The following is a 14808-nucleotide window of genomic DNA, read 5'->3' on the forward strand; positions in this document are numbered from 1 at the left end:
GGTCGCCTCACAGTTCAAGTGCACCAAGAATTACCTGAAATCACAGACGTTTTGTGCCATGTTTCTCTGAATGCTTTTGATTATCAGGATGTGGAAGGACATGCCTTCTGGTGAGAATTACGATGATTTCTTGTTGCAGCTGGACTGAAAATGCTGTGGGAACCAGCCCTCTTCACTCTACTTGCTCCTCCAGCAAGGAGAGATGTAGAGATCTAGTGCTTTTTAATGGGCTGGTGGTACTGAGAGGGTAAGGTTAGGCAACTGGTGGTTTAAAATTCCTTAAAAAGTTACCCTGATAGAGGCCCTAGAAGTCCCAGAGCAGTTCTGGAGGTCCCTTGATAGAAGCTAGAGCATCTCCATGGAGAATAGAGGAAAGCTGTTTACAGAAATTCCTGAGAAAAGGTCTAATGGAGCCTCACGAGTCCATCCCCCCAGAAGCTGGAGTACACAAAGTGAGAACCTCAACCTGGACATCAGATGCGTGGGGTCCCTTATACTGAGGGACGGGGACGTGCTCCTTCTAACACTGAAAGCTAGTGAGTTGTTTAGAAAGGTGTTTCAAAGCACAGCAGTATCAGTAAAATTTACATCAGAGCCAGAAGGCTTTAACATTTATTAAAGCTTCCAAATAATGCACTTGCTGTCTGGAAGTATTCGATAGATGTGCCAGTCAGCCATTAAAAAAAAAAAAAAAAAAAGAAAAAAAGTGAGCATTGGTTACTTCCCTCAGGAATCCAGCCAATTTTGCTTTCTTTAACAGGAATAAGGTAGAGAATTGTGAAATGTCAAACAGCAGATTGCGTAGCATCATCAACCGAAGCAGATGGATGGAGCAAACATACCATTTATCTAACAAAAGTCTGTTTGATTTTGTTAATTTAAATAACCGGTGTCTGGGTTATAGTTGTGATGCGATTTTCCACTTGGAAATCAAGGCTGTGAATTGGCTACAGTAAAAAAGTAGCCAGGACTTTCTGGTTGCTCAGACCAATGGCCCAAGTCTCTTCCTCGTGTAACTGAAGTTGAAGAGTGAGCCAAGCTAACCATCAGCGTAGGAGTTCGGGACGGTGGCTGGGTGCGGTTCTTTCTTCAGTTGCTTCAAATGGCCAGATAGTGTTTTTTTTTTTGTTGTTGTTGTTGTTGTTTGTTTTTTTTTCCAGATTGCCCAGGAAAACTTGACTTCAGCAGTAATTAAATAGCATTCCCCAAATGTGAGTGTTGTACCAACTCTATTCCCTTCATTTTAAAATAGCACTGTCAGAAGTAAAAATTAAAAGTAAAGCACTGCAAGAGGTGTAAACTGATGTTTACAGCTGATGCATCATGAAAGATTTTATTGGCTTTAAAACAAGTCCTTCTCTTCTCCCGTGGATGTGTTTTGTTTTTTCCTGCCTCTCTGACCTCAAAATGTGTGCATCAAAGAAAGGGCAGGTGTTCTTGACTTGTTGTCTCTCTACCTCTATTGTTTCTGCTGTACCTGAAGTCCTAATCCTTTGCTTACAATCCTGTGCTGCTGCAAGTATAAGGGCCCCAAAAGATCTCTTGCGCTGTATTTATTTGTCTTGTATTTTGTCAGTGCTTGGCGGCTCTCCCGCTCTGCCAGGTGCTCTCGGTAGGCAAAGCGAGAGCCTTGTCTTGGTGAGTATCTGAACCAGTAGGTCCACTGGAGCCTTCCTACCTTTGGTGGTGGTTGAGAGGAGTTGCCCCATGGAAAGAAAGCTCTTTCTGCCCGGCCATCCTTGCAGCAAAAGCGTGAGGGAGTATAAAGAATAAATGCAACCGGGTGTAATTCTTGTCGAAAAGAGAGAGGGTTTCTCGTTCCCCTCCCAGAGGCCCCACCGGGTTGTAGGCACCCATCTCTGCGCTAATGGATTAGGGAACTTCACAGCACAGGTACCTGCAATACTGCTTAAAACTGCTATATTCCACTCAGAGAGACACAAAGCAAAGGAGCATGAGGCCTTTGGGACGAAAGATTAAACTGCAGATAGCAAGCATCACGCTAATGGAGATGTCAGTTCGACACGGTAGGATTTCCTTAAACTAATTACCTCTGATTTGTTGAAGCAGCGAAACAGAAATCAAAGTCTTTTTATGCTGAATATCCCGCTCTGTTTTCAGAGCTCTGCTACCCCTTTACAATCCAGGAGCATGACTTTTCATACATGGATATTTTTGCCACAGATCTTTTTCTTTTCATATTGGCAAGTACAGTAATACGAAAGTTGCATTATAGGTCAGACCGAGTGCTGCGAAGTACTAGGCTCCTGTGACAGTAGATGCAATGATATCTTTCCCAACTACACAGCCTGGATGATGCTACCTCTCGGAGACATCACAGCCCTGGAATTCACTTGCATTCGGGAAGAAAACAGCCACCACGCTATCCCAGGAGAAGCTGGGCGAGGCTTGTTGTGTTGAGCTGCATGAGTTGCTGTGCCCCTCGATGGCTGCAGAGTGGGGTCCAGGAGAGAGGAGAGCAAAGAGCTCTTCTCACCTCTGGGTACTTGTTGGGCTCCAATTGCATTTGGTCCCACGCATGCCAAGCGACACAACTTCCTGCACGGAGTGTCCTGTTGACTTGTGCTGTGCTCCAGTGGGCTACTAACGGGTTGTGCAAGCTCTGTGTCTTCCTACTGGGATTAGGTTGTATGTTCTCCAGGTTCATGCACTCATAGTACAGCTTCACGATGAGGGCCCATCATGGACCGTGAAACCCAGGAGATGTGGAAGAGGAAAGGACGGTCTCTTCCCCAGGTAGGCTGGACTCTAGATGGGAAGTAGTGGGTGGAGGTGAATGAAAGAGCCCTTGGGAGTAACACAGTGAGTTCTCATCTCCAGCACGTGGGTAGAATCCCCAGATGGGAGCAGGGACTCCCGAAAAGACGCATCATGCTGTTGGGAAAGTGTATTGGAAACCGGGAAGAAGGGGTTCCCGAGATGCAGGGAGGCACCTTGCAGTGCCACCTGCAACCTGGTCTGCCAGGGGTTGCTTACAGCTCTGTTGTTGCACACATCTCACCTGAGAGTAATTTTGAGGATTTTTTTTTCTTTTTATTGTTTTTTGAGGCCTTTACAAAAAAAGGACTCTCACCTCAAGCTATTTCAATACAGTGTTTCTCAGTAATTGAATCAGTTTGTTACACTGTGAATTTGTTTCGGGTTGGGATCCAGTGTAGTTAGGCTTCATTTTTGCATCGCTGTTAGAGCAGCTGTGTGGCACGTGCCTGTCCCCCTCCCCACCCGCCCTCGGCAGCTCCGGCTGCAGCAGGGCTGATTTAGTGGAATAGTCATTACAAAGGAAACAACGCTATCTAAGGATCAAACGTAATTTGGAGAGAGAACCCAGTGGCCGTGCAGCGTTGGGTGCGTGAGTGTGCGCGTGCAAGTTTTTGTCTCTGTGCAAAGCGGTAGGTTTACAGCAGGGCTGGCTGGACTGCGAATAAATTAATCATTGGGCATAGCCAGTTTTCTGTTTACGAATCATGTTTAATTCACTCATGATTTCTATTACTGTGTTTGTACTCACCGAATCGTTTGGACGAGTGGCACGGGGCTCGCTTGTGAACTGTTTACCTTGGCTGCCTGGCGCCCTTGCTCGGGTGCTTTGATACGCACGGCGTTGTTTCTTTGCTGTGGTTTGACAAACGTTTTTAATTTTTCAATGCAAAAATAGCAACTGAAACTCAGTAGGTGGTGAGTAAAGACGGCATTAGGATAACCTCGCTTGCGTTCGGTGTCGCAGAGCGCGCTTTCCCGACACGGACGTCACCGTTAGTTACACGTGAGCGCGGGATGCGAGGTTTTAGTGAATCCAGGCATGCTGTGCTAGCGCGCCTTCGGGAACCATGTCCTGGTGGGGTGGCAGCGGTTGCCTCCTGTAATCTTCTAGAAACTGCCGAATGGGAAAGGGGCTGGGGTTCTCTGTGGATGGTGGAGCGTGATCCTGCAGTACCGGCCGGCGTCCAGGAAAGCCTGTCATTACCAAATAGAAAATTAGAGGGATGCTGTCCTCCTGAGAACGTGGCCAAGTTCAATTCAGTGCCTACCACAGAATGATAAAATGCAAGGAAAAGCAGGGAAAAAAGTTATTCATAATCTGAGCTGCTGTGAGACGTGATATATCGCAGAGCTCATCTGCAAGAACGATCAAGGAGTGACCTGATCCTCGTGCAAGTGCAAACATGGAAAGGTGATGTCTGAGACACGAGACTAAAGGTTTGTTCTACCTGATAAATGCATAACAAAACCCAGTAGATGGAAATTGAAACTAAACTAATTAAAAATAAAATTTGTTTGACCACTGAGACTAAGTAATCATTTGAAAAATTACTCTTACCTGCTTAAATCAGGGCTGGAAGCCTTCCTAGAAGGTGTGCTCCAGAGCAAACAGATTACAGAGCTGCTGCAGCCAAGATGGGGTTGGATTTGGTGGTTGCGTAATGCAGGAGGTCAGAGCATGGAGATGATCCCTTTAGGGTGGAAGGTCCGTAAATAGGTGGCACGCTGCTAAGGCGCTGATATGCACTTGATAAGTTACATTCGTCGTGCGCGTTCCCACCTGTGCTCTTCCCGCTGTGCGTCTCTCCCAGGCTCTTTCTAACATTTCATGCGTCTGACACTACCTCTCTGAAAGGACACAAAGCTAGAACTCGCTTTCCGACTTGGTAAGCCAAACTGCGGCTCCTGGACTCCCTGAGAGGGCTGCGCGTCCATCCGTCTCTTCTCCCGGGCGTTTGGGGGTAAGAGATGCAGTCTATTTAGGTTATGCATTTTGGAAGATTATTGTTGAAGGTAGGAAAAAAGTTTTTGTGTATGGAACGGTGAATTTATATTCTGATTCGTAAGTTTTTAAGCTGTTTTAAAAGCTTGCAGAGTAATAGATGGGTGAATTTTGTTGTAATAAAATGAAATATTCAAAAAAAATACATACTGAGGCAAGTTTTAACTCTTCCAGGTTGTAAATGTCTAGTTTTTAATAGTATCTATTTTTTAATATATAGTTTGTTCCATTTATGTGATATATTCAGTGAGCTCCTAGTGGCTGCTAAATTATATATGGATATCTGATAAATGTACATCTTATTAACCGAAACACATCCCTAGGATAAGCAAGTTAGTTTGGGCTTTTATTGTTAATTGAATTTTTTTCGGCAGTAGCAGCTGAAGGATTGCTAATGTTCATGAATTTGCATGATGTTAAACATCTGCTCCTTTTAAGCAGTAACTTTACCAGAGTTTCACTTAACTTGTAAATTCAAATCAGGATAAAACAGGTACTCGCTCTTTGAGCGCTGAGCTGGCAGAGCGCGCTGCAGCGAGACCATGTGCAGTGAAACTCAGAGCAGTTGAAGGTTCGAAGTCGCAGAAGTGCTTTAAATCGCAGGAGATCTCTGAATTTCACAAACTTCTCAGGATATACTCGTCTTGCCCCAGTGATCTGCTCCATTTGTTCAGCCACTGGCAGAGTCAACGGAAAGGGAATCTGTTCACGTACCGTGCTGGAAAGGGAAGTTTTTTCTTTCTTTGTTATTCTTGCACAGAAGTAGGAGGAAGGTCCATCTAATCTGTCCATGTGTGTGGAAAAAAGAGCAATTAAAGGAACAGGAAGACAGATAGAAAGAGACAGATAGAAAATTTGCATGGAGGAATAGGGATTTGCAATGAGACCCCAAAGAACTGAAGTCATCTTTAATTTTCCCGTCCCTATGTACGCCTCCTCTGTCAAGTCAGAGAGGCCAGGAGGCCGTGGGTTATTGATGTAACGGGTTCACGTAGTCATCGTACTCAGATTCAGCAGTCTGAGGTCTTGGAACCACATATTCAGAGTTTAGACATGCAAACACATTCATTTTGTATGCATGAAAATGAGCTGTTACTGATAGGCAATTTAACCATAAACAGCACAAGAATTAAGGAGCAATGCTCATAAATAAATTTGGATCCCATAACATCCTTTTCTGATGCTTCTTAAATTACCAGCTAAAGCTTGAATAAAGTATACGAAAGAATAGGATGGGCTAGTTGAAAACAAAACCTTTCTCAAATCCTTTTTATTTTTATCTAGGAGTGTTAGTTCTAGCAGCTGCATCTCTTTGCTCTATGAAAATGGGTAAGAAAACAAAGTCTTGTGCTCCCCACTCCTGCACTCAATTTCTTCCTACTGCTAGAAAACTGCCATAGGAGCAGCCTTAAAATAGCCAACACAGTTGAAGAGAAACTGAAAAAAGAAATGACACCCCTAGTGCTTCCTGCCTTAGGGCTGTTGCAGGCAGCTCTTCATTGCCACGTTGGGATGTTGGATGGTGCAGCAGGGTCACCCTGAGAAGCAGCCCAGCTGGACAGAGCTCCTGGTGGTGGTGATGGCTGGTCCCAGGTTGTCACTGGGCCTCGGTTTCTCCTGCGGCTGGGCTGGGATGGTGCTCGCCGCTGCTCTGCAGCTGGGCACGCAGTGCGTAGTCGCGTGTGAACGCAGCAAGCTGGCCGGAGGCCAACGGCTCCAAATGCTGTTCCTGGTCGTGAGGGCCAAACTCACCAGCTTCAAGCAGCAAAGGGCGTTGGCATGAGGTAGGACGAGTGCAAAACTGCAGGGGTTTAAAGGAAAGGCTGAGCGCCAGCCTGGGGATGGCACACTGCTGCTCGGGCAGGAGCGAGGACGTCGGTTTGGATGGCAGGAGAGCCACCCCGTGGCTTTGGGGGATGCTCTCCAGAACCACAGGATCTTCTGCGGTTCAGAAGTTTGAGTCACGGACTGTCCTGCTGCGTGGGCGGCCACGTCCTTTTGTACTTAGGCTGGTTGCTAACAAACACGTGGCTGTTATCGCTGACCTGGCAAAGACCTGCCAGTACCAACTGCCGTTAGCGGAGCCCCGTAGCCATGGTCAAAAATAACCGGCGGGGCTGAAATCCTCTGAAGGCTCCTGTACGTGTTTAGGTTCAGACCTGCGGTTGGCTTAGCTGTGCACCAGGGAATCTGAGATTGTTGCTCTCTAGGTGTTACCAGATCATTTCTGATACTTAAAAAAACTATTGGCATTTCTAGTAATCGTTGCATTGTAAGGCACTTTGCAGAATAATATTTTACAGCAAGATTAGTTTATCCATCAAAGAAGGCTTTCCACTTCCTCGCTTGGGTTTTCCTTTTTTTTTTTTTTTTCCCCCTCTAATTTATTTTGGTATTTTAACTTGCGTTGCTTTGAAAGACACGTAATCCCTGGACTTGCTGTTTTTGTGACTCAAAGGAGGATTGAGGATGGCTCAGGAGTCCCACTGGAAAAGTCTGCTGCACTCCACAGAAACTAGGAGTAAAATTTTCAAAGAGGGCAATTACTGAGGGAACTGGATTAATGATCTGTCATCACTATTTAGCCACATTCACCGCTGACCTTTCACAGAGAGGATGTTCGTGATAAATGTAGTTCATTACCAAGTTCTGACATGAAAATAGAGTGGCACTCTGTGTTTCTTGGCAGGCTGATCAATATTTTATCTGCCAAAGCATGCAGAAGTGCTAAACCGAATGAATTATGTGGCTGCTGCAAACAGAGCAAGGAGCAGGCTGGCGCTGCATGAGCGTGGCAGTAGTTACTTGCCACACTTTAGCAACCAGACTTTGGTACCTGGGCTCTTTCTTTCACTGGAGGAGGTTGGAACCTCTTTATACTGCTTCTGGGGTTTAGTGGCTTTTTTGTATAAAAAAAAGTGCCAGAAATCCCTATCTTTTAAGCTTGGCAAAAATATTGATGGGGTGAAGTTTGCTTGAAAGTCGCCAGCAAGTTCTTTCTAGGGTCTCCGGAGTTGGAGGTGAAGCTCGCAGGAGGGACCTGGGCTGATCTCCAGCAGCACACTGGTGACGGCGGCGTGGCTCTGCCCCGAGCGTCCGGCCGCAGGGGATAACCACAGCCCTTCCTGGGGAAGGCTTGTGTGTGTTGTGCAGAGTATTGCTATCGACTGGCCGCTCTTTCTGAGAAGAGCTGGCCTATTGCTCCTCCAGCAAAAGCTGTTTGATGCTTGCCAGGTGTCCTGATCTGCCCTCCTTTTAGGCACACTCAAGAAAGTGGAGGTTTTTTTGTTTTCTCCTCTTCTCTCATTTTCTGTGATGCTAGAGCTAATACTTCCATTCCCTTCCCTTCCTTGAATCAGGAGCCGCTTGACTGGGATGTCTCCCATGTCTGGCTTAAAACCAGCAATCGTTGGTAGCAGTTACTGCTAGAGCCTTGCGGAGGCTCTGTCCTGCTTCCGACAGCTGCCGGCTGACGTAGCACCGCGCGTCCCGCCTGCCGTCTTGGCACCGCCGTGGCCCGTGCCCGCCGCGGGCGGCCCGCTCCGCTCCGCTCGCCTCCCGCCGGGAACGCCGGCCGGGACCGGAGGCGAGGCATGCCTCTTGCAGCTCGGTACCGCAAGAGAGTTGCAACATGCGGAGTCAAATCCGAGTCTCCCTGAAGTCTGGAGGTGTTTAATGCAGGAGCAGCTTTTACAATGGTCAGTTCTAAAAGCAAATTATTGGTGCTCTTAAATAAGTAATTAAGCAGCCTAGTGATTTTTGGTGTGCGTTACAGCAGAGGGTCGGGCGAGGCTGTTTCCCCTGGAGTTCAAGATTTGCTGCCTTCAGTACTTAGCATGTTTGTAGTTCACGTTTGTGATACGTTGCGTTCATGAGCAGAGGACCGAATAAGGATTTAGATCAGATTGAACGTGAGTGAGAGCAGCAAACAGTGGCACTACTTGTACTCCTCATCCTCAAGGTGCACCCCCAGCTGCCCGGACACCCACCCTTGGCCGAGGAAGGAGGACCCAGGCTGGGGGCTTATGGGCTGCAGTCTGTGAGCCACCTCTGCTCCCAGCTCCCATGGATCATCATGGCCCAACCAAAGAGCATCTCCTGTGGCTTTTCTTCTGACCAGCCCTCGTAAAGGGTAGTGGGGAAGGATGATTGAGTGTGCGTGGTAATAGTTTAGGATGTGGAAGACACGTGGCATTGCGAGCGTTTTTAAACACAGGAGGGAAGGATTCCTGCAAAACCACGCTTGGAAAAGCAGTAGCATCCACCTCCCGTTGTGCTGGCCAGGAGAGCAACCTCCAAAAAGCGACCTCTGGAAATGTAAAACGCGTCTGTCTGGCGTGTCTGCGCTGGGCTGCAACTGTGAAAAGAATCCAGGTCCCCAGGAAGTGCTAACAAGGAAACCCAGCCGAGAGACATCTATTAACAAGCCCCACCGATGAGAGCAGCCTGAGATGAGATAAACTGCTAATGATGAGTCCAGGTTGTAAAGGAGACTGCTGGAGGCACTTAGCAAAGCGGAGACAAGAATAGGAATAAGTGAGAGGGCATAAAGATGATTTTTCTGTGATTCTTTTTGTTTAACAGCTATGGTTATAATACCTGGAAGAACGGCAAACATACAAGAGGCAGCACTGCTGCCAGAAACCTAAAGAGAGAGTATTTAGGAGATAAAGCTGGTGGATTCCAGACACAAAATACGAAGATTACAAGTGTCATTGACAGCAGGAGATGAGGGGTGGGAAGGAGAGCAAATGCAGAGCTGTCCTTAGCAAGACCTGTCCAACCAACTCCAAAGAAGGGCTGTTAGCAGGCTCAGCAGGGAAGACAACCAGGTTACAAGATGGAAGAATAACGTCTGGTGAACAGAGGGAAGGATCTTCGCAACGGGAGAGCCTCGCTGTCCTTGGCACTGGCTTCCCAGAAGATTCGGGTTGTCTAAGCGTGTATCCTCCGCTCTTGGCGGAGAGGTGACATGGCCCGAGTTGCGTGTGGGGCATCTCAGCAAGCCGCATCCGTGTGCACTCCCCAGAGTGCCGTAGACGTTGCCTTTAAAACAGCGTTAGATCCACGCTGTGAAGCGCATATCAAATACCCCAAGCACAGAGGGGTTTGCATTTAAGACTTTGGCCCAAGGCCAGTTATAAAGTCATAGTTTCAGATCAGAGTATTTCCTTTAACCTGCAGTGTTTTTTCCCTACCTGTTTTTTCACTATAGTGAGATTAAATATATAAATGATGCATATATAGACAGATAGATACATACATATATATGTATAGTTCTAGTCCATACAAAATGCGTTCTCCTGTCAGTCTTTGTTAGCCAAACACAAATTGCAAACACAATATTAATCCTGTGCCCCTAGGATGGAAGGTTATTGGTTTTACTCTTTCATTTGCGTGTTATGAATTGCTGGTTTAGTGTAAATACAGAGCTTTTTTTTTTTTTTAAAAAAAAAGAAGACTGCTTTTGCATCACTGCAAACCTCAAATGTCACAGATGCTGGGGGAAATTTTTCAAAGGCATGAGACGTGTTGAGGCTGTCGCGCTTGCCCTGGTAAGAGACAGGGATGCCGCCGGGGTAGTCACCACCGGCAGAGCTGCAGTGTCCTTCTCGCCAGAGAAGGGTGACAGCAGTGAGGTTTCTGAGAGCTTCTAGCAGAGGTAGAACATGACAGGCTTCTGACTTTGGCATGTGTTAGAAAAATGTGAAACGGGAGTTACTTTTTAAATAGAAGGGGTAATTGTTGCATTGCCGGTTTTCCTTGCCGTGCATGGGGTGCAACAGCACCATCCCGCATTCGGGATGGGGCTCCGTTAGGTAGTTCACCTCTGACACCTGATGGAGCAGCAGTGGAAATCCATAAAACGGAGTCATCAGAGTGAGTTTGTAGTAGGATTTACAAAACCGCTGGGAATTGCTGCTGGAGGTGGTCCCCAGCTCTGTCTTTCTGTGGTTTCCTTGATTTATCTCTCTGAGCATCACCGTTGCTGCTGTCACCCGCTGGGCTGCAGATGTTCAGGGCGAGATGCGATGTCTGTATTCAGACAGCCGTTCCTTGCAGATACTGCTGCTATTTCACCGAGCAAAAACCCTCCAAGCAGATCTGAGCTGAACACATTGTCACAGGCTTCTCACTTGTTTCAGACCTGACTCACGTCATTGCAATATGACATGCATGATTCATGCTAAAACTTCTATTTAAACATGTAGTTATGCTCAGTTTTGGCTAAAGCATTTGAAGAACTATGTTATGTCCAGGTAATTCTTTAAGCAGGTACGTGGTATCACACTGATACCAGGAATTGCAGTTAGCCAAGAGAGATTATCCATATAAGCTTAGTACGTTGAGAATAAGAGATGATAGGTGACTTCTGTGGTCAAGAAGAGAATGAGGATCGAGGTGAGTCAAAAGGCTAGTCAGGGATTAAGGCCGTTCGGCCGAAAAGCGTTACCGCAGGCAGCAGGTATGAGTATCTGGAAAAAGACCCAACTGCAGAAGACAAAAGATCTGAAAGCAATAAAGAAGAGCTGCTTTGGTGTGTGCTACTGGCAAAAGCAGATAGGAGGAAGATGTGAGAAATAGAAAGGGCCCAACAGGAGTTGTCAGGGTTGGCAGCGGATTAGCAAATCCAGTGACTGCCACGTGGGCGTGCAGACCGAGGTGTGACATGACGTCCTTCACGTGGAGGATGCTGCCAGTGAGTCAGCCTGCTCTGCTGACACCACATGCTCTGCCTATAGTGGGCTTTGTAGTCACAAATGAAAACCGCAAAGCAAAAACAGAGGTGGAAGCAAATTAAATGGATTTCGGTTCTTCATTAGTCTTAGATACGTCTCTGGGGTTAAGGTTTTACTGAAGAGAAGCAAAAACCCCAGCTCAGAAGAATTTCCATTATTGCAGTGGCTAAAGACATGTTTATAGCAGGATTGCAAAATTGCTTGATCGCAGTTGGTAAGGCAATCAGTTTTTGTCTTCAATAAGCATGTGATGGAAAGAAAGAGGTTTCTCTGTACCACCATCAGAATGGCAATGAGGTGACTCAGTATTGAAAAAGTGCAGGACTATAGATACACAAGGCAAGAAATAGCAGTTGGGTAGCCCAGTTTTCTGTAAGATGAGACTGAGCCCCCATTCCCAGACTAAAGGAGAGTGGGACCAAGACCTCCTTGGAGATTGTTTAGAGAGGAGGGGAAATTTTGTATTTCTTGACAGCTGCCTTTCTGGTCACTGCTCGAAGATGGGATCACTGGCTCCAAGGTGATCTCTGTGTCCCCGAGCAGTGAGAAGCCCTCAGATCTATGAGGGTCTAAGTTCAGGGCAGAAATAAGCCTTTTCTTGTGGTTATTGCTCCTGCAGCAGCAATAACCTGCAGCAGCAGGACACTGACCTGAATAGCGAGGGCAGGTCTAGGTCTTCTCTCACCTTCTGAAGTCTTTTGAAGTTACAAGCACGAAATGTGAAGGGTGAACGAAAAGCTCAAAGGTAAATGGGTTTGCTATCAGAGAACTGCCTCCCACCTGGAATTTTAATTGGATTTCAGTTGGAGTGGGACCAGAGGACGAAAAATGATGCAGCTCAGCAATAAAAGGACAGGGAGACTGGTTGTCAGTATGCCAGGGTCTTCTCTTATTTTCAGAAGAATAATGTTTGCAGTCTTCAGGTAATCTACAGGGGCATTGCCCCTTATACTGGGGCGAGACCAGTCCCCTCCAATTTAATCCAGCTGGGTCAGCGTTGGGACTTAAAATACAGGGTTGTTTTAAACCCACCATTCTGGCACGTCCTCTTTTGAGCCCAGCAAGAGTAGTTGGATGTGTTGGGACTGCCAGCCACTGTGGCAATTGTCCACACTGTGCAGGGCGGCTGGCTCCGGAGTCTGTTGCAGTGCGAAGTCAGCCAGGTTAGTGCAAAGCACTGCTCGGTGCTTTACTCCAAAACAAGCAGCTTTGCACCAAATCGAGTTGCCGTGCAACATTTTCTGCCAAGCTCTGCTGGACAGCAGTTGAGCAGAAAAGGACAGCAACTTTTATACCGGTCGGTCATGGTGGACTTACTCTTCTCTTAAATCAGAACAAGAGGTTCCCCAGGGAAACATCATTGAAGAACTGACCTCTGTGTGCTTAGAGTGCTCAGCTGGAAGTCGCGAGCTCAGGAAACGTTGGGGCTGGTTCCTTCAGGCAGGCTGCAATCAGTGCAGAATGAGTGGTTTGAGGGCTTTTTGCTGATAGTAAAGTTTTTTGCATGCCAGGGCAGCCCCTTTCTACCTCATTTGCCGGAAGGGTGATGCACACAGTTAGCAGCGCTGCACCCCAGCTGCCTGCAGGCCCTGCGGGCTGCTCGCCCCATCCATGGCCAGCGTGCTGCGTTTAAGGATTCCTCTTTCTGTAACACAAAGATTGAGACAAATCATTTGGTGCCGTTGGGGGGTTTCACGCTTCGCTGGCCCCAGAACCTCTGGGTTTTCACTCATCAGTCGGTCCTGTATTTTGTATGGTAAAGGACTCACAAGTGCCATTTGTTTGTGGTCTCAGAGCTTTCTGAACATCAGCTTCTCAGGATTTATTTTTAATTTATAATCATAGGACAGGCAAATTTATTTTATTTTTAGAAAAATGTGGTGTAAATTTAGCACGGGCGGGGTTATGAAGCTGAGTGTGGAAGTCTGTATCTGAAGCTCTGTAATCTGGAAGGTAGGCGTGCTCAAGAGCTTCCTTGTCAGCAGGATTTGGAGAAAATGTTGGCTTCTACAGAAGGTAATGGCTAGAGGATTTCTTAAAGTGTAGCATCTGAGTGGTATGGGGTGTGCAAACAGCCTGTCTTTGATTTTGCCTCATTTTTCTCATTAGAAGTTCAGTCTTTCAGGAAGATCAAGGCAAACGTACGTGGTCCGCTAATCAGCCTTATTTTTTAGGTGACACGTGCACAATGGCAGACTACAGCCGGCTTAAGAGCATCCTTCTAGACCTTCAAGCTCATCGTCAGAGTCCTCGGAGCAGCCCTGCGGAGGACAGAGTGGCCCAGAAGCGCTGCTTAGTAGAAGATATGTTTAAGTACTTGGATATAAACAGTGATGGGCATCTCAGCAGCTCTGAACTGGCTCAGGTGGGTTTATTGCTCAATGAAAATTGAATTATGAAGTGGATTGCATTTTTCATTCAAAGTGTAAATTAAATATAGCACAGCAGAATTCTTGTGAGAATGGTCGTTTGTAACTGTCTGTCCGACGGCAGGTGAGGGAAGAAAATCAACTGCAGCGTGCGAGTCTTTTTCTCCATCTCTGGGGAGACGGTGTTGTCTCAAACATTTGAAGCTCCTCTGTAAACAAACAGCGTGGTGTTTTTCCAGCCCCATCCTTGCCCCTGAAAAACAGATGATAATCCTCAGTACTAGCAGTTGTCTTCTGGAGCGTTTCCAGGTAGCTGGCTTGCACAGAATTAGTCTAGATAATTTAGATGTATGTGAGTTAGGAAGAAGCCTCTTACCTCTTCTTTCCTGCCTTTTGGACCACGTGTTACCATACATTAACATGACAGTAAAGTTAAAATATTTTAACAGGCTTATTCTCCAAGGATCCCCATGGAGATACTGAAATGTTGACTAGCTGAACCTAATAACATTAGAAAAGGTGCAGAGCCCGCGAAAACTGTTACTTCTAATTACAGGCCTGCTGTGCTGTTTCAGGTCAGCTAATTGGCAGAGTTAACCCAATACGCAGCGCAGGCATGTGAACCGATTACTCTGCCCGCCGAACTTGCTCTCTTCGAGTGCAAACCTGAGGAAACAGCCCTGCGAGTACGAGGAGAGCCTTGCGCCCGATGGGGCAAAACCAGCAGGCTCACTAGCGTCCCGCCGCGGTGCTGCTGCTGCTGCCGACGACTTGTAGGTCCCTGGGTGTGCGGTGGCATTTTGGTTGCAAAAGTTGGCGTTTTACCCCTTGCTCTTCGGAGGGGCTCGCTCTGCACGCTCGCCGCGCTGCCGTGCGGTGGAAGCTGCGAGCGGGGAGCGCGGAAACGAGCTTGCTG

The 14808-nt window shown here is 47.0% G+C and overlaps 1 protein-coding gene across 2 annotated transcripts in view; it reads left to right on the forward strand.

The window, feature by feature from the left end:
- FSTL4 (follistatin like 4) overlaps window positions 1-14808 on the forward strand; it is a 209930-nt gene that overhangs the window by 103040 nt on the left and 92082 nt on the right. For both annotated transcript variants that reach the window (XM_062587387.1, XM_062587386.1), the window contains exon 4: window positions 13698-13888. In XM_062587387.1, coding sequence (XP_062443371.1) covers window positions 13698-13888 — 191 coding nt within the window. The remainder of the gene's footprint in view (window positions 1-13697; window positions 13889-14808) is intronic.

Source organism: Rhea pennata, chromosome 14 (assembly GCF_028389875.1).
Source record: "Rhea pennata isolate bPtePen1 chromosome 14, bPtePen1.pri, whole genome shotgun sequence".
NCBI classification, from domain to species: domain Eukaryota; kingdom Metazoa; phylum Chordata; class Aves; order Rheiformes; family Rheidae; genus Rhea; species Rhea pennata.